The sequence below is a fragment of the Brachycentrus maculatus genome, unplaced genomic scaffold, assembly GCF_059751285.1.
Source record: "Brachycentrus maculatus isolate JH-2025_06_01 unplaced genomic scaffold, ASM5975128v1 h1tg000038l, whole genome shotgun sequence".
NCBI classification, from domain to species: Eukaryota; Metazoa; Arthropoda; class Insecta; order Trichoptera; family Brachycentridae; genus Brachycentrus; species Brachycentrus maculatus.
The window spans coordinates 998,915-1,017,113 of NW_028280792.1; the positions used below are offsets into that span (position 1 = coordinate 998,915).

The 18,199-nt window shown below is 35.8% G+C and overlaps 1 protein-coding gene and 1 long non-coding RNA gene across 2 annotated transcripts; both read right to left on the reverse strand.

Annotated features, from left to right (window-relative positions):
* LOC148312584 (uncharacterized) lies at positions 1–10,026 on the reverse strand. The gene is made up of 7 exons (XM_088276352.1): positions 8,562–10,026; positions 7,530–7,732; positions 6,727–6,858; positions 3,538–3,772; positions 1,873–2,048; positions 1,386–1,497; positions 1–767 (listed from the first exon to the last, which is right to left on the reverse strand). The coding sequence occupies exons 1-7, from the start codon at positions 9,778–9,780 to the stop codon at positions 595–597; spliced, it is 2,250 nt and encodes a 749-aa protein (XP_088132478.1). The 5' UTR covers positions 9,781–10,026; the 3' UTR covers positions 1–594.
* Positions 10,027–12,547: 2,521 nt separating this feature from the next.
* Positions 12,548–17,326, reverse strand: LOC148312585 (uncharacterized). The gene is made up of 3 exons (XR_015839114.1): positions 15,456–17,326; positions 14,341–14,726; positions 12,548–14,266 (listed from the first exon to the last, which is right to left on the reverse strand). It is a non-coding gene; the product is annotated as an uncharacterized LOC148312585 (long non-coding RNA).
* Positions 17,327–18,199: the final 873 nt, after the last annotated feature.

Below are 18,199 nucleotides of genomic sequence, written 5' to 3' on the forward strand. Positions count from 1 at the left end.
TATGTTTTTAATAATAAAATACAATTTTGAAACCCTTATCCGCACCCAACCGCGCGTAGGGTACTACATCGTATTAATGCAGTGTTATCATGATTGTCACTTACATGAAGGCAAGGTGATCACTCCTGCGCTTCAGGCACCAGTCCAGGGTAATACTAAATATATATTAGTGTAAAATCAATAATATTTTTTTCACCCTCCCTTTGAATCGAACTCAGGACCTGCAGCACTGAATACGCTAACCATTACACCACAAAGGGGGATACAATTTAGTAGACTCTAAAAATCAGTGTTTGATTTTAATATGTTATATATAAATTAAAATGGAATTCTACAAATTAAACGACAAATCTATAAATAAATAGCATTCCCCTTCTCTTACCACAGGTGAGAATTCAATAAATTTTGAATAATTTTATATTCCGTGAAAAATGAGAATTCAGCACTAACATAAGAATTGTATCATACATATGCAAAAGGGACAAAAGTAGGGATAAAACTCGTTTGAAACTCGAGAACTGTCTGCACGTGCGGCCGCTACTTCACACAATTATAACTGCGCGTAATCTGTATTCCTGAGATGAGGTGAGGATGCTACTGATGCAGGAGCGGGAGTTCAGGAGCCTGCAGCAGGCGGCGGTGTGCCTCGGAGCCGAGCACGGCGGCGATGGTGATGCCCGCCTCGTAGCACGCCGGGATGCGCACGTGGCTAGTGCGGGTGGACCCGCTCGGCGTGTGCGACTCCCTTATCACATTGACTACTTGCCCTGAAATATTACCATCATTAAATCATGAACATAACTAACTAACTAACTAACCATCACGCCGCTTCCGCAGGGGTAGGCAGAGAGAATAGAACGCCACACCACTTTGTCATTGCAAACACTCCTCGCCTCTTCCACGTTCATGCATCTCCTCATACACACCCACCGATTGTTTCGACTCCTAACCTGACCGCTTTCAAGTATTTGGCATACCTGATCGTGCCAAATCATAAACATCTTACTCACAACTGATCTATTCTAATATGAATATGTTGCATGGTGTTAGCAAAATTTCCAATGACAAACTCAATACTTTATGCATTTAATTACATTTTCTCTATGGTTCCATTCGTTCACGAAACATCATTTTGACATTGGCTTTTATAAAATTGCTGAATCAATATTAGATGTAAAAATATCATGTCAAACACATGCCAAATACTGAAAAAAAATATGGAACGATGGCTTACATTCTTTAACTGTTCTTCTTTATGCTAAAAATTAGTTGCTAACCCATTAAATCAAAAAATTTCACACAATATTTAGGACTTATGAGCCTCTGATCATTTAGGTATAATATTTTACTTCAAAGCGTGGAAGTGTGGTAGGGTTCATACTCACCGAGAACATTCATAGTTCTCCACCGACTATCACCGGGAACATGGAGCAGGGGAGACAGGTCCGTGTCACAAGTCCATCGGCTCACTATGTCCTTTCTTCTAACTAACAATACCTGCAATTGTGTATTGACAAGGAATTAATCAATGATGTTTCCACCGATAAAAAATCTTCTTCTTCTTCTAACCCTTATCCACACCACAATGGTGCATAGGGCACTGCATCGTATAGAAGCAGTGTTATCTTGATCGTTAAATACACGAAGGAAATGTGATCAGCCTTCCGCTTCAGGTACCAGTCCAGGGTCATATTAAATAAATCACTAATAATCTGAGACTAATAATCTAAGACTGAAAAATCACTAATATTTATTTTGACCCTCTTGGGAATCGAACCCGGGAACTCCAGCAAGGTAGCTTCACATACGGTGTTTGAAAATGATGCGATACAATGTTATTGTGTAAATACTGGAGTCTGTTGGGATACTCACTGAATCGGAGCAGAGCTGATGCCACAGTGCTCCTTCCTCCACGCACTCCAGCGGGTTGGAGAGGTACACCCCCCGCGGGCCCACCCCGAACACCATCTGGTGGTGCCAGGAGTCGGGGGTCCGCGCCGCGTCCTGCACGCCCGCCTGCAGGTTCAAGGTCACTATCGGCACCGCGCCTGGACATGCAACATGAACGCACACGATAATACATGTATGCCCATAGATAAATAGTCACATCGGTTCAGATATTATTTTAAAGATTTTGTCATGTTTTTTGCAATATTTCGAGTTGTGATAGATAATGTCACATCTGTATAGATTCGACTATTTATCTGTGTATACAAATACAGTCTCTGAAGACTGCCGTAGTACATAGTGGCCAATCAGAGAATTAGCCTTGGCCAGGCAATTCTCTGGGTTAATTCTGCAGCATCAATATTTCTCGCTGATTATTCGGATCGAATAAACCCAGATGAAGGACACAGCAATGCATTCTAGATATATTTTTTTTTCATTTACGGGTGATTTAAGGTCTAACAAACAAAATACATTCTAATAACAACAAATAAAGGATATAAGATATAATAAATTATATTTTTTAGTTATCATCGTGTTATTTTCATAATTTTGAGTTGTTAGATACTTCAACAAACGTAAACATATAGCCCTGAGTCGTGAAGCTGGCAGTTATATTGGTCTGAGGTATAATAATTTGTAATGGATATAATCAATTCCTTCATTTAAAAAGTTGTTACATGCAAAAAACATCATGAGTTTCAACTGAAAAATAAGAAAATCTTATAGAAAATAAACTAGTAAAAATAGATAAATACATGTTAAAGGCGAAGATTATTCGCAAAGACAGATTGGTGTGGCATTCTATTTTCTTTATCTACCCCTGCGGAAAGCAGCATGACGGTTAGTTGGTTAGTTAGTTTTTAAATGAACGATTGGCCTTTGGTTAATACTCTCAGGTGGCATTCTAAGGACATGTCGCAACCGTGTCCACCTTCTCCTCTTCAGGACTTCCAGTATGAGGGGCTGTTGGCTCCTTCTCCTCACATCCTCATTCCCGACAAAATCATACAACTTTTCACCCAGTATTCGCCTCAGGAACTTCAAAAAGTGACGGGTTGTGGTCCAGTGGTTAGTGTCGCGGACTCTTGGATCATAGTTTCCGGGTTCGAACACACTACCACAATTTGATACCAATTTTTAATAATGAGCCGCTTAAGCTCACAGAAATAGTATCAAATTGAAGTATTTTTGAAAATAATAAAAACACAAATATTTATCTTTTTATTTAAAAAAAAAAAAAAAAGATAATCAAAGATTTTTTGACCAAAAGAGGTATGTGTTAGGTTTTGTTTGATAAGTTTCTGTGTTTTGGATCTAGTTCTATGTACGTTACCATAAATTGTGTTAAAACATTTTTCAAACAGGTAGGTAAACTACGCCTGTGGACCGCTAGCGACAATATATTCGATACATATAGTTATGTACATATCGCTCACTCCTTTCAACGTCTTATTTCAAAAGTCATCAATTTTCAATGTTTTTGGAATGCCCAGAAAATGTACTATATCTTATAGAAAAAAGAAATATTTCAAAAGTCGTAGCACCTCACTACACTACAGAGGCGGAGAAATAAGAATAGAAGCATACCGAGTCCTATCCAGTAGGCCAGCCAGTGGGACAGGGAGAGGGCGCGCTCGGGCCACGTGCTGAAGTGGCGGCAGTGCACGGGTGCGGTGCGCAGGCCCTGCGCCAGCGCGCGCGCCGCACACCCCGCCAGCGCGCGCGACACTAGGTAGCGCGGCAGCGGCGCGCACCCCGCCCGCACGCGCGTCTCCACCGCGCCCAGCACGCGCTCCACCTCCACCGGCTGGTTGAGCCCCAGCTGACAAGGGAAACCAAATAACACATTGTTAGCGGGAAACATATTATTTATTGATTTGGCGTTTAATTTGTAGAAGTCCATTTTAATTTATGTATTAATTTGAAATCAAACACAGATTTTTTGAGTCTACTAAGTTGTATTTTATTAACAAAAACACATAAAGAATTAATATTGTGACAATTGTTTCGCCTTGTTATCAAACAAATGTCGTCGAACAAGCCACATTCGTTTGAAAATGCCCTAACAAGGCGAAACAATTGTCACAATATTAATTTTTTATGTGTCAGCCCCGTAAATGCCCAGACTTCCATATTCTTCTTCATCTTTGATGAGATGTCAAAAAATTATATGAAAATAACTCCTGTAATTGGAGATAATCCAGATTTTGTGAACAAGTATTTGGACACACTCAAAATGTTGTACAACTTAGTAGACTCAAAAAATCTGTGTTTGATTTCAAATTAATACATAAAAGGGAAACATATTGTCGGTAGAGAGCGGGAGACAGTTCTGAGCATTCTATTTTATTACTTTTGGTAGAGCGTGAGACATTAAAAAACATTGTACAGGAGTTGTGTTTGCGGTTACTTGTGGTTAGTATATAACCCTAATTAGTATACTATAACAATGTGTTTCAATATTGATTAATCTCTTTGAATGGATAGACCAACAGTTTGTTGGAGCTCAACTTAAGAAAAATGTCACATCACCACAGATTCACGAATCTGCATTTTCCAGTTTTTATAAACAATGTTTTAACAAAGACAAAAATATGAAATATATAAATATTTTTTTTAAAGTAGACATCTTATATTAAAGATTTTATAGATACGGACACATTGGCCTGTTAAATGATCAGTTGACAAACAGTGTGACATTCTTAATACATGTAATAAATTTGGAAAAAGAATCTCAATAATAAAATAAAGATCTCTGCTTAACTTGCAAAATACATAAACGGATGTCGCATATGAAGTTTGTACTGAAAATGTGATGTTTTCTGTCACAATTTTAACTATATATAGGGTTATCCAATAAGAGGTTTCATTTTGATATTTGAAAAAAACTAGTATATTTTAAGATAAATCAATGAATATTTATTGCATTGTTAAGAGAAAAGTATGCGATTAACGATGGAAAACGATATCAGCTAAATGGCCGCCACGGCTACGGCTGAGCACCATAACCTTTTCATGAAATTTTCCATGACCAATTCACACATTTGCGGCTGTATGCCCTCGATAACTTCACAAATTCCATCTTTAAGGCATAGACCTTATCTTTCACGTGGCTCCAAAGAAAAAAGTCTCAAGGTGTTAAATCACAAGATCTCGGGGGCCAACTGTGATCACCTCTTCGAGAAATAACACGGCCAGGAAATTTTTGTTGCCAAATTGATTGTTTCGTTGCTTGTGTGGCACGTAGCGCCGTCTTGTTGAAAATAAACGTCATCCACATCAATATCTTCCAATTCCGGCCATAAAAAATCATTGATCATAGCTCGATAGCGCAATCCATTCACCGTAACAGTTGCACCAGCCTCATTTTCGAATAAGTAAGGTCCAATCACACCGCCAGCCCAAAAACCGCACCAAACAGTGACACGTTGAGGATGGAGAGGCTTTTCAACAAGCATTCTTGGATTTTCCGTTACCCAAATGCGGCAATTCTGCTTATTCACGTAGCCTCTGAGGTCAAAATGGGCCTCATCACTGAAGATGATTTTTCGATGAAAATCCGGATCATTTTGATGCATTTCAAGGACCCAATTTGCGAATATGTGACGTTGCTGGTGATCGACCGGCTTGACTTCTTGTGTTAAGTAAACTTTAAGAGCCTTAAAACCTAAGTCTTTATGCAAAATACGGTGAAATGCCTAATTCCAAAGATCGACGAGGAATCAACAAACCTGGGGTTTCGTCAACACTGCGGGCTACAGCAGCAATATTCTCAATTGTTCTTGAGCGATGCACACCGTTTCGATTCTTCACATCACTAAGTTGTCCCAACAGTTCAAATTTTTTAACAAGTTTCACTTTTGCTGGCCGAGAAGGCGTTTCACGACGACCAAAAAGTGCTTTAGTTTCGCGAACTGTGATTGCAAAATTTTCACCATTTCTGTAGTGAATTTTAACAATTTCAATGCGTTGTTGAAGCGTGTATCGTTGCATTTTTATTAATCGCGTAGTTTTTATGTAAGCGTAAATGTCAAAAGATGACAGCTTCAAAAGTTGCAGCTGCCTAGATAGCGGGCTATTCAAAATTAAACCTCTTATTGGAAAACCCTATAGTATATGAAAATCATGAGTACAATCCAGTGCATAAAATGATCACTTAAACTGTCCAATAAAAGGACTTAGCCTTGTAAACACTCCAATTTTAATAATCGGCTTCATATAGATGAACTAGCATAGGCTAACACTATCAATATGAATAGATCGTAAGTGAATAATTATTACTGTGAATTAATTTAAGTTACAAAATCAGCTATAAATCACATTCTTCATATGAAAAGATATGACGTAGTGATATGATGAAATACAAAATTAAAATTATTGCATGAAAACAAGACAAATACAACAACAACAAAAAAGTCATTTATCTTGAATAAACCATGAATTTTTCACATTTTCACACTGTTGCCATAGTCTGCCTTTTTTCAAAATGTCAGTTTCTAAGTAAATACTAAATATGTATAAAATTAGTAAGTAGGTACTTTGTAATTTTTAAATAGGAGAGCACTAAATGAATTTTTATTCCATTTTTTTTTAAATAAAGAATAGAAATCAGAATCATTACACCAGAGACATCTGTTGGTGCAAAAGAAAATATTTCGACTTTTGTAGTGTACTGATTTTGCTGTTTTTTGACATCCAAGAGTAAGGAGACTTTTGAAAATAATCTTACAATTTGGTTTGATTAGTTATAATGTACTTTAGTTGAATCAAGGTTACCAGAGCATTAATGACGGCCGTAGCTCCGCAAGCCGAGGTGCTGACCTGCGTGACCTGGCGCGAGCACGCCTCCTGCTCCGACCACACCATGACCTTGGCCACGCTCAGGGGCGGCTCTATTGAAACACCATCCTGATACCAACACAAAAACATGTATTTATTAAAATCCTATACAAATTTCATAATTATGCTAATTACATGCTGTTATATTAAACCGTCTTTTATATATCTAAGTTATAACTCTTGTGATGGAGATATCTTTACTAAGAGATTATGTATTTTTATATATAACAAAATTGCACAGTAAAAAACATAACATAAATACAAAATAAATATAATTAAAATGTAACTTTGTTTTAAAATCACTATAAATATTTTATTACAACTTAAGTATAATGTCTACCGATTTCGAAGCTAACCGCTTCTTTATCAAGACTGATTAATACTATTATTAAGTAGTATTAATCAGTCTTGATAAAGAAGCGGTTAGCTTCGAAACCGGTAGACATTATAATGAAGTTATAATAAAATATTTTTAGTGATTTTAAAACAAAGTTACATTTTAATTATAAAATGGAAAATCACAAAGTTAGTGCTTCAAATATAAATTATAAACAAAATAAATATTTTAAGGAAGCAGAAGACTTAATTCAATGTGGAGAAAATACTTAGGGATTAAAAAACCTAGCTAAGCAGTTTCCTGGTGCAAATTCGTATATTGGACATTGAAATTGAACTTCAAACATCCAAAGTGCAATATTGTAAAAAGAAAACTTAAGTCGGGACCGAAATTATATCCGTACCACATTGGAAGTATCCTCGTCTTGCAGGAAGTTGTCAGTCCGGTGCACCGTGAGCCTCTTGGCCATGGTGCAGTGGAACAGGGCAGAGGCGAGGTTGTGGCGCCCATTCTCCAGCAGGCCTGTCGGGGGCCGGGCGGGACCCTCCGGGTGCCCCGCGGGACCCTCCGGGGAAGGAGCCCACAACAGAGACTCCGGGAGATCACCTGAGAATGATTTTCAATTTATTTAGATGAATTTCTTTAAAGCAATCAGCTTAGGAGTAAACCTTCTAAGCCATGTTTTCCAACAACGTGATGTAAGAGATAGGTAAGGTTTAGGTAGACTTCAATTGTGTGAATATAGAGGTATAATATTAATAATATTAACAGAAAAAAAGTGATTTACGTAGATCTTTTATACACGTATGTTCTCTCAGATCTATGATAAACTAGGATTGGATTAATCTTTTTCTTCATCTTCAAACCTTTATCCCCATTCAATGATGCATAACGCATGAAGAAAAGGTGATCAGCGTGCTGACCGTTACACTACGGAGGCGAACATTTGGATTAATCAGGAGTGAATTATCCCGGTTCATTTATATGTTGATGATCACCTATTTTTCTTGCCATGTTTCAGTGAGTAAAAAATTGTAGTCTATAAGTATCTTTAGTTTAATCGCGTAATCCTAATGATCGGATAATTCTACAGATTTTATTCACCTTTCCACTCTGATAAATTACTGCGGTGATATACATTGTGATACACTCATGTCTAAGCAATAAATACTTCATGTCATAAAATTTTATAAAAGAGAAGTTTTCATGGTCAAATTAATTCTCTTTGATATTATTGAATGTATTTTATGATGTAACTCACTCGACTTAAAAACGCGGCTAGTACCAGTGTTCATTCAGAATCCCTATCAATTTTATGATGTTAAGAAACAATGTACCATCCAGAATACAAATACTGCAATACTCCGCAATGCTCACCGAACCCGACAAACCTAACTTTTATAATTTTTTAATCAAGTTAAAATGGCAGACTCACATTCCGTCGTGTCCCCTGGAGAGATGAGGTCTCCGCTGGAGCTGTGGTGCTGCGGCCCCTCTCGCGCCGGCCAGCTCCGCAGCGTGCGCCTCACCACCACCACCTGCCCGCTGGCCAGCGTGTGCGGGATCAGCGCGCCCACCGGCTCCTCCTCAGGCGCCGGCGTTTCTTCCCCGGACGCGCACGGCTCCGTCGCCGCGGCGCACGCCCGCTCTGCCTGGCACGCGCCGCTCGTGGAGGGCACGGGCGACCCCGGTGGGCTGGCGGCGCGCACCGTCGGCGCGGGAGCTTCCGCGACCTCCGGGATAACGTGGACGGGGACATTCGCGGGGACGTCTTCGTCGTCGGATGGAACGCGATCCGACTGCGCGGCGTCCAAGTCCAAATCTAAACTAGATTCTCTGTCGGAGTCGGCCTCGCACGACGGCCCCGGGTCGAAGTCCATCTCCAGGTAGTCCATGTCGGGACTGGAGTCTCGCGAGCGCGGCGCGCGCACGGGGAACACGGGCGGCGAGGGTAGCGCCGCGCCTTCCGCCAACCCCATATCTAGGGAGAAGAAGGAGCTCGGGAGATCCGCCAGATGCTCACCGCCGCGATACGTGTAGATGCAGCACTCGTCGGACCCGGCCGAGTAGTCGTCGTTGCCCGTGTCGCTGGACGAGTCGTCCGCGTAGGGCGGCGCGACTCGCGCCTTCCGCCCGCTGCGAGTGCTCCTCTTGCGAGAGACTCGCCCGTTGGAATTGCTCGTAGACGGAACATTTATGTTGAAATCGTTGCCGATCCCATTCTTGGGGTTCTCGGGCGATCGGGACTTCCCCGCGCCTCGGTATTGTAAGTCGAAGTTGTCGGCCTCGGACGAGCCGGCCGCCTCCCCGTCCGTGTTGTTGATCTTCACGTCCGGCTGCAGGATGCCCTCGAGGCTCCAGCCGCGGCAGGCGGGCGCGGGGTAGCCCTCGCAGCACTTGTCCACCGCCGAGTCCACGTTGCTCGCCACGCTGTACGGGTCCGCGGGGGGCGCGCCGTTGCCGACCTTGGGCTCTCCGCTGGAGGGACAGATTCCGTTGGTGTTCAGGTTCCCGGGGGCGCGCTGCTTGGGCCGCGTCACGGCCCCTCGGATGTGGATATCGTCCCCGCCGTTGTGTTTGTATTTTTTCCCTCTGTCCTCGTACGACGCGTGGTTCTCCGAAAGGCGATTATCGCTTCCTTCGCCGGGATCCATCGTGCGATTTCGGCGTTAAACTGGAGCGATTAATAGAGATCTCCAGGGTGAAAAGTATTTTTAAATCGCTCGATCATGACGATAGCGATGTCCCGTCATTTGTGAGAAAATAGGTTTTTCGAAAAAACTCGCGACGTAAATAATACGTACTCGCGACACTGTAGGCTTTATTTTGCAACCAAAAAAATTAATATTTCATAAAGAAACGCAATATTTACAACTCTACGCTGTCATACTGTCAATTCCACAGACTAACTATTTATATAAAGACCGCCAACTACCTCGATTTTTTATGGCTGGAAGTGATATTCGCTAGCGGCCGGAAGTGACGTAAACGGCTACTAGTACTAAACTCCCGGCTGGGCGTGACTTCGCCGCGGCTGGGCGTGACTTCGCCGCGGCTGAATGTCGAATCCACCCGCCGAAATATTTATCATTAATTTTTCAGGTTAAATGGTATTGATATTGAAATTTGTTGTATTACATATTTTCAAAATTATAATATTAATATTACAAAGAAGATATTTCACTATCTAAATTTATTTATTTCAGTGTAAACAAAAATAGAAAGGTCACGGCTAAAACGCGACATTTATAAAAAGAGTTTAGGCGTTTAGTTGAGTTCAAAAGTTCAGTTTAATAATGGTTACTCAACTCAGCCGTACAACGGTAAATGGTAATGGTAATTTTTTTGACTTACTATAATATATATAAAATTCCAGAAAACACAATATTTTAAAAGGACAGAAGGAGTGTCCACCACTTCCTGAAGTTATGTTTCTTATCGGGGGTGCCAGCGCCCCTTTCTGGACGTTTTGGAAGTCTGGCTAGGCGTTTTTAAAATTTTCGCATTTGGGGGGTGCTGCAGAAGGGAGCGGGAGGTTCAAGGGAACGTTGTGTCAATAAAGAAAAACTACACTTTCATACGCAAAATTTAACTTTAACTTTGGCATAATACTCAATATTATCAAGTTCTTCATATAAAACAAGGGCCCATTAAAAAAGACATATAGTATCATAGCCACATTAATGCCCTTATCGAAGATATGATAATACGGTTCAAAGACTAACAGGAACTTTTGATATCAGCTTGGTTAATCAATCCATTTTTATCAGACGTAGAAAGTGTTAGTCCAAATTTAAAAGAGTAATTTATTGATCTGCAAAATGACTGTGAAGCCAAAATAATATGTAATCAATGTGTTTATATTAATTTTTGGATACGTTTTCGTCATCAATACCTAATTCTGTGGGAAGAATTGAAATTACCCATAATAGCCTTTCTATCTTCATATTTAGAAGAGAAGGGTTTTAGTGCAGTAATGCATATATTTAAAAAAAAACGCGAAATTGATTACAAATAACCCGAAGAAGAGATAAACTTTAACCAAATAAAACGAAATTGGCGCAATCTCATGACGCTCAAGGATCTCTTTAATTTTTTTAAATAAGAAAAAAAATATTTTAAGTTACATGTTTTATTTAAAATTAAAAAAGGTGTTTTATTGTGTATTTCGCAATATTTTTTATTTGTAGAAGGAAATCCATCGCATAAATACTTACAGGTAAGTAGGTAGTGGGTACGTAAATACATACATAGAGAAAAGTGTAGTGTAGTGTTAAAAATTTATAAAAGCATATGCAGACACGGATCAATAATTTTATCTTTAAAAAATCCTAATGAATTCCGGCAGACCGAAAAAGATTAATAAAGATGTTTAAGGCATTGAAAATAAAAATAGACGTATAAAACATATAAAAATAGAAAATAAAAATTAATCAAAGCAGATGTATGTAGAGGAATAGAGCAAATCTCAAAGCGAAATCGATTTCCTAACAATATCATGGCAACTGTAAAAATATTGAAAAAATATTGCAAGCAACATAATAAAACCGTAATCGATGCTCCCGGCTGAAGGTACTTAGCTCCCGGCTGGGCGCGGCCGGATCCACCCGGCGAAATTTTTACCATTAATTTTTCAGGCCAAATGATATTTATATTAAAATTTGTTTTATTACATATTAACATAATTATAATATCAATATTAAAAAAAAGGAATTTTACAACCAACATTTATTTATTTCATTGTAAACAAAAATATAGAGGTCACGGCTAAAACGCGACATTTATGAAAAGAGTTCAGGCAATTAGTAGTTTCTAAACTCAGCCGCTGAATGATGAATTACATTCGAACCCTTTTTACTTATTCGTCACTCGCCGAATTGCAAAAATATTTTTCTTTTTTTTTATTCTACGGTCTTTCTTATTGAGGCTTCTGTTCAAATAATAAGACTTATTAACTTTTTTGAAAGTGAAATAATATATATATATATATATATATATATATATATATATATATATATATATATATATATATATATATATATATATATATATATATATATATATATATATATATATATATATATACATATGTATATATATATGTATATATATATATATATATATATATATATATATATATATATATATATATGTTTATATATATATATATATATATATATATATATATATATATATATATATATATATTAATATATATATATATATATATATATATATATATATATATATATATATATATATATATATATATATATATATATATTTGTATATATATGTATATATTAATATATATTTTATATAAACATATATACATTTATACATATTTTTTTATATATTCACTAAATATTACACACTCAAACTTGTGTGGATACATCACAATCGATACAATGCTTTTAAATAAAAACAAAAAAGAGAATTTTCAAATGACTATATTTCAGACAAAAATTCCAGAAAAACACACAATTTATTAAATGTTCCTTCTGCCCTTTTAAACAAAAAATATATAACAATTTACAAACAAGTATATTACAGATACAATTCTCTAAAAAACATTTTATAAAAGGGCAGAAGGAGTACCCACCACTTCCCGAAGCAAGTATACGAGCTGAAGGCTACCGTAACTACTTCACTCCCGCAAATTTGAATTTGAATTTGAATTTATTTAATGTTCCTTCTGCCCTTTTAAACACAAAATATGTAACAATTTACAAACAAGTATATTACAGATACAATTCTCTAAAAAACATTTTATAAAAGGGCAGAAGGAGTACCCACCACTTCCCGAAGCAAGTATACGAGCTGAAGGCTACGGTAACTACTTCACTCCCACAAATTTGAATTTGAATTTATTTAATGTTCCTTCTGCCCTTTTAAACACAAAATATGTAACAATTTACAAACAAGTATATTACAGATACAATTCTCTAAAAAACATTTTATAAAAGGGCAGAAGAAGTACCCACCACTTCCCAAGGCAAGTGTACGAGCTGAAGGCTACGGTAACTACTTGACTCCCACAAATTTGAATTTGAATTTATTTAATGTTCTTTCTGCCCTTTTAAACACAAAATATGTAACAATTTACAAAACAAGTATATTAGGGATACAATTCTAGAAAACACAATATGAATTATAAATAATATGCAACAATTTATAAACAACTACATTAGGGATACAATTCTAAAAAAAACAAATGAATTATAAATAACATGTAACAATTTATAAAAAATAATATTATAAAAAATTATGTAATAATTTTCAAACAAGTATATTATAACATATATAAGTATTATAAATGTCTAATTTTTACTACTAATATTTTTTTTCAAAAGTGTTTCCATTTCCGCTGTATTTACCCTTTTATCAATATTTTTCAATTTATTATTAAATATCCTACACCACTCATTTAATAATATTTTTGTAATATGATGACAAAATAAACTAATAAATGTTTCCTTATGAGTGGCACATGAAAACCAATTAAAATCGATACATAATTTTATCTGTCTAATTATTTTTTTACTAATTTTATCACTATAACATAGGTCAACAATAGCTTGGTAAACTAATTTATGTGTAATAAGAAAACTATTTAAAAAATCACTACTTGGATATAACAATCCCCCTGTTTCTGAATATTGTAGACTTTTTATTAAACTGTGCTCATCTAAATTAATATTTTCGCTTAGTAAATTTTCCTTACATAAATTACATACATTTAATTTTGTCAAGATTTGTCTACATATAAAGCCTGCAAAATAAGAACCTGTATTTTTTTCAAAAAAATCAACACTATTAATAGTAATATTTTGTAAATGCTCTGCGCTTGCAATTTCATTATTTAATTCTAGAGACAGATCCATAGAAGGCTCCATAGTAGACAAATCCTGTGATTTTTTATACATACTTTTTAAAAAACTATACATGTTCATCATATTGTCACTATCACTTTCACAATTCCCTATTGATTTACCTGTTGTCATGCTATTTAATAATAGAGTCTTAAACGCACTTATAAACTGGTAACACGATGGCCGCAAATTCTGTCCTCCATGTGCTCGAATTTGGCCGAAGAAATTTTCTAAGGGGTCTTGATTTAGCCTCCTTAAATTTATAAATCTGAAGAAAAAAAAATTCAGTACCAAAAATAATTTTAACTTTTTTATAAAAGTAAGTCAATATGGTTCACTTACTTAAATCCCATTTTATGCAGATCTTCCCAAATTGCTCTCATTGAATTGATGGTCACTTGAAAATTATGCATTGTTATCGGTCTGCGCTCTTTTACAGTATTGCCATCAAATTCCCATGATTGTAATATTTTTACAGCTTCTGTCCAGAAGGTGAGATGTTCAGAGTTACGAGATATAGCATTTTTTAATCCTTTATGTTTATATCCAAAAGAATTCAAACTATCAAATAAGGAATTCATGAAAAAAATTATTTCCATAGAAAATTGTGCAGTGTCGGGTAGAGGAAAATTATTATGCGAAGAGTTTTGTTCTAATCTTCTAGCATTTAATAAAAGCTGCAATGTAGATCCTACAGAACGGCTGAATACTTGTGCAGCATATTTCACCTGAAATTTTAAATGTTATTCATTAACGTAAACATTACCTGAAATCACTACTACATACATCATAAATAAAACTCACTATCATAAATACGCATCATTAAAAAAGTAGATATAATTTTTATAAAGTTGACTGCGGTATTTGAATAAAAAATTTCTTTCATTATAACATACTCTTTAAGAAAAACTAAACAATAAAAAGATAATTACAATCAGACATGAGAATATAATAAACAATAGCAATTAATGTTGGAAAAAAATCATAGATGTCAATAGATGCTAAAAAATATATTTTAAAAATACATGTGAATGGGCACTATTTTATTTATGAATTGTTCAATTTACATACATAATCTATAGTAATTTCATTCACAACTAAGATCAATTATATTATATTGAGTTTTTCATATTGAACTCTTAACACAATATTATGGATATTGAAGGCCACCATGTTAGCACTCATATCTCATTATTGAAAGAGGCTGGAAATAGCTGAAGAGGGAAAATACCGACATTTATATAAATAGACAAATTTTAGACCAGAGGCAGTAATAAACACATTGGGACATATAAAACTGTATTTTGCAAAATTCATAAAGGAAACTGTCTGCGGTGATCTCCTTTATTACCATTCTCATTATTGCAGCAGGAAATATTTGAATTTTTAGGTCTGTTTTTAAGTTTTATCCATAAGGGTTGAATAAAAATAATAATACTATTTATTATTTACTTTACCTTCATTTTTTCTTTCCCCTTTGGGTTTATATGGCGTTCTGTCAGTTTGGTGTGTCTCACAGTTCCCCCGGCTCCGTCAATCTTATATAGTGCATCAATATGCTTCCATTCAGCTCTCTTTCCATCGCATAGGATATTTTTGGCCAAAAAATTATTCCTGAAACATTTCAACAAGTGGGGTGGATCAAAAATATGATAAATATTTATACCACTTACACAATATTTATAATTTTCTGGATGCGCTCCTGGAGAAACTCGAAGTATATCTGCTCGCGTATCTGAAATTAAAGAATTAATTGCAGACACATTGGAAGATCCCTGATCACTTACAGTGGCTCTTATGATGAAACCAGTTTTATTTATTTCATTAATTATTTCTTTTATAATAGTTTTTAGTAAAATATGTTGAGTAGAATTTTTCACAAAGTAAAAAGCAACAGGTATTTTCCAATTGTGCTTTATAACCCTTAGCATAAATACCAGAACATGATCAGCTACATTATCTGTGCGCCTCCCCATCCCACTGTTCTCGAATCCATCAATGACATCATTTGAAGGGTTATAACTCACATGTGTCTGAATAGCCATCTCATCAAATAATAAAACACATTGTCTAGAATGTTCATCCAGTTTCCTCGAAGTCTTTTTTAAATGATCTATAATTATGGGATTGATACCGGAAGATAAATCAATATTTGATAAAATGGGTTGTAGAGTGGATTTGCAAGGTAGGTTAAACTCTGTTCTCAAAAATTTATATGTTTTGTTACTGAGCTTAGCTATAGAAAGTGCCATTATCTTTTCTTTAAATGTGTATCTTCTACCTTTAGGATGTGAATTGATTAGTCTTAATTGTGCAGCGATAAATGTTTTGGGAAATTGACGCATTTTTGACAAAACTTTTTTAAAATAAAGAGTGGGAGTACTTCTAGTGTCAACTTTTTTTTTTAAAGATTTATTTTCTTTTAGAATTTTTTTAAAATCTTTACTTAGATTTTGAATAATTGACTCTAATATTTTTATTCTTTCGTGATCAGTATCAGTGGATGTATTTGGTAGAAGAACAGAACCTGACGGAGTAGGAAGAACAGAACTTGACGGAGTAGGAAGAACAGAACCTGACGGAGTAGGAAGAACAGAACCTGACGGAGTAGGAAGAACAGAACCTGACGGAGTAGGAAGAACAGAACCTGACGGAGTAGGAAGAACATTCTTTTTAAGAGAGCCCACTGTAGGAACCCTGTTTTCTTTATCACCTGTGGAGAAAGTATGATTATTAACATTATCTAATTGATTATTTATAAATTTAGAATTGCTGCACACATCCAAGGAATAAATGGGTGAAATTGACTCACTTGAACAAGGGATATCAATAATATTGCTGAAAAAACTTAAAGGCAAAGGCAGATTATGATTAGGAAGAGCCCCTTTTTTTAAACGATTACGTGCAACGTCACTGACATTGAAGTGATTAGAGCAAATTCGAGGATCTTTTATATTCAAAAAGTTATTAATATCCGTCAAATATGGGAACATTATCCTATACCATAACTCACCCTTACCTTTAGGAACACTAAAAAATTTTATTGAATAATTTCTCCTTGAAGGGCAGCCAGGAACAATACATTTATAACCCATTATATATGTTTGAAGGCACTGAAAATAATAATGCACTATTAAAAAATTATAAAAAAGCAAATGCAGATTCAATTCCGGCAGGTCAAAATGGATAATCCAAGTTGTTTGAAGGCACTGAAAATAAAAATTATGATACGTATAAAAATTGAAAATAAAGATTAATAAAAGCAGATGTATGTAAGGAAGTAGAGCAAATCTCGAATCGAAATCGGTTCTAATTTTAATTGCCCGCAATAAAACTGCAACCAACAATAAGAAGATAAAAGAATAATTACCAGCAACATAATAAAACAAAAATATCAATATAATCGATGCTGCAATAGGTAGGCACCTACGGATTTCTATTTTTCTATCCATAATTGTCTATAGCCATAGTTAGTCCATATTTATTTCAAATATTTGAACAACTTGTTGGTATCTCGTATTTTTCGTTTGAACAACTTGTTGGTATCTCGTATTTTTCGTTCCCGTTTTGGTGTTTTTGTTAGTGTATTAGCGTGTCTCGTCATTTCTGGTCGTTTTTTGAACAATCTGACGTTTACGAGTCGACCCCCCCTGGTCAATTCCCAGTCACAGACTAACTATTTTATATAAAGACCGCCAACTACCTCGATTTTTTATGGCTGGAAGTGATATTCGCCAGCGGCCGGAAGTGACGTAAACGGCTAGAAGTACTAAGCTCCCGGCTGGGCGTGACTTCGCCGCGGCTGAATGTCAAATCCACCCGCCGAAATATTTATCATTCATTTTTCAGGTTAAATGGTATTTATATTGAAATTTGTTGTAAAACATATTTTCAAAATTATAATATTAATATTACAAAGAAGATATTTCACTATCTAAATTTATTTATTTCAGTGTAAACAAAAATAGAAAGGTCACGGCTAAAACGCGACATTTATAAAAAGAGTTCAGGCGATTAATAATAGTTACTCAACTCAGCCTTACAATGGTAAATGGTAATGGTAATGGTGGTTTTGAAATTATTATCTCAAACTATGTATAAATATAAGGCTTTTCAACAAAAATAAAAACGATAGAATTTTCAAATTACTATATTTTATTTAAAATTCTAGAAAATACAATATTTTAAAAGGGCGGAAGGA

What these genes read in the sequence shown, in the direction of transcription:
- LOC148312584 (XM_088276352.1), bottom strand. Translation starts at nt 9,780, where the DNA reads ATGGATCCCGGCGAAGGAAGCGATAATCGCCTTTCGGAGAACCACGCG. An exon ending in GGCCTACTGGATAGGACTCG is followed by an intron (nt 2,049 to 3,537) that starts GTATGCTTCTAT and finishes TTGCATGTCCAG; the next exon opens with GCGCGGTGCCGATAGTGACC. An exon ending in GAGAACTATGAATGTTCTCG is followed by an intron (nt 768 to 1,385) that starts GTGAGTATGAAC and finishes GTAATATTTCAG; the next exon opens with GGCAAGTAGTCAATGTGATA.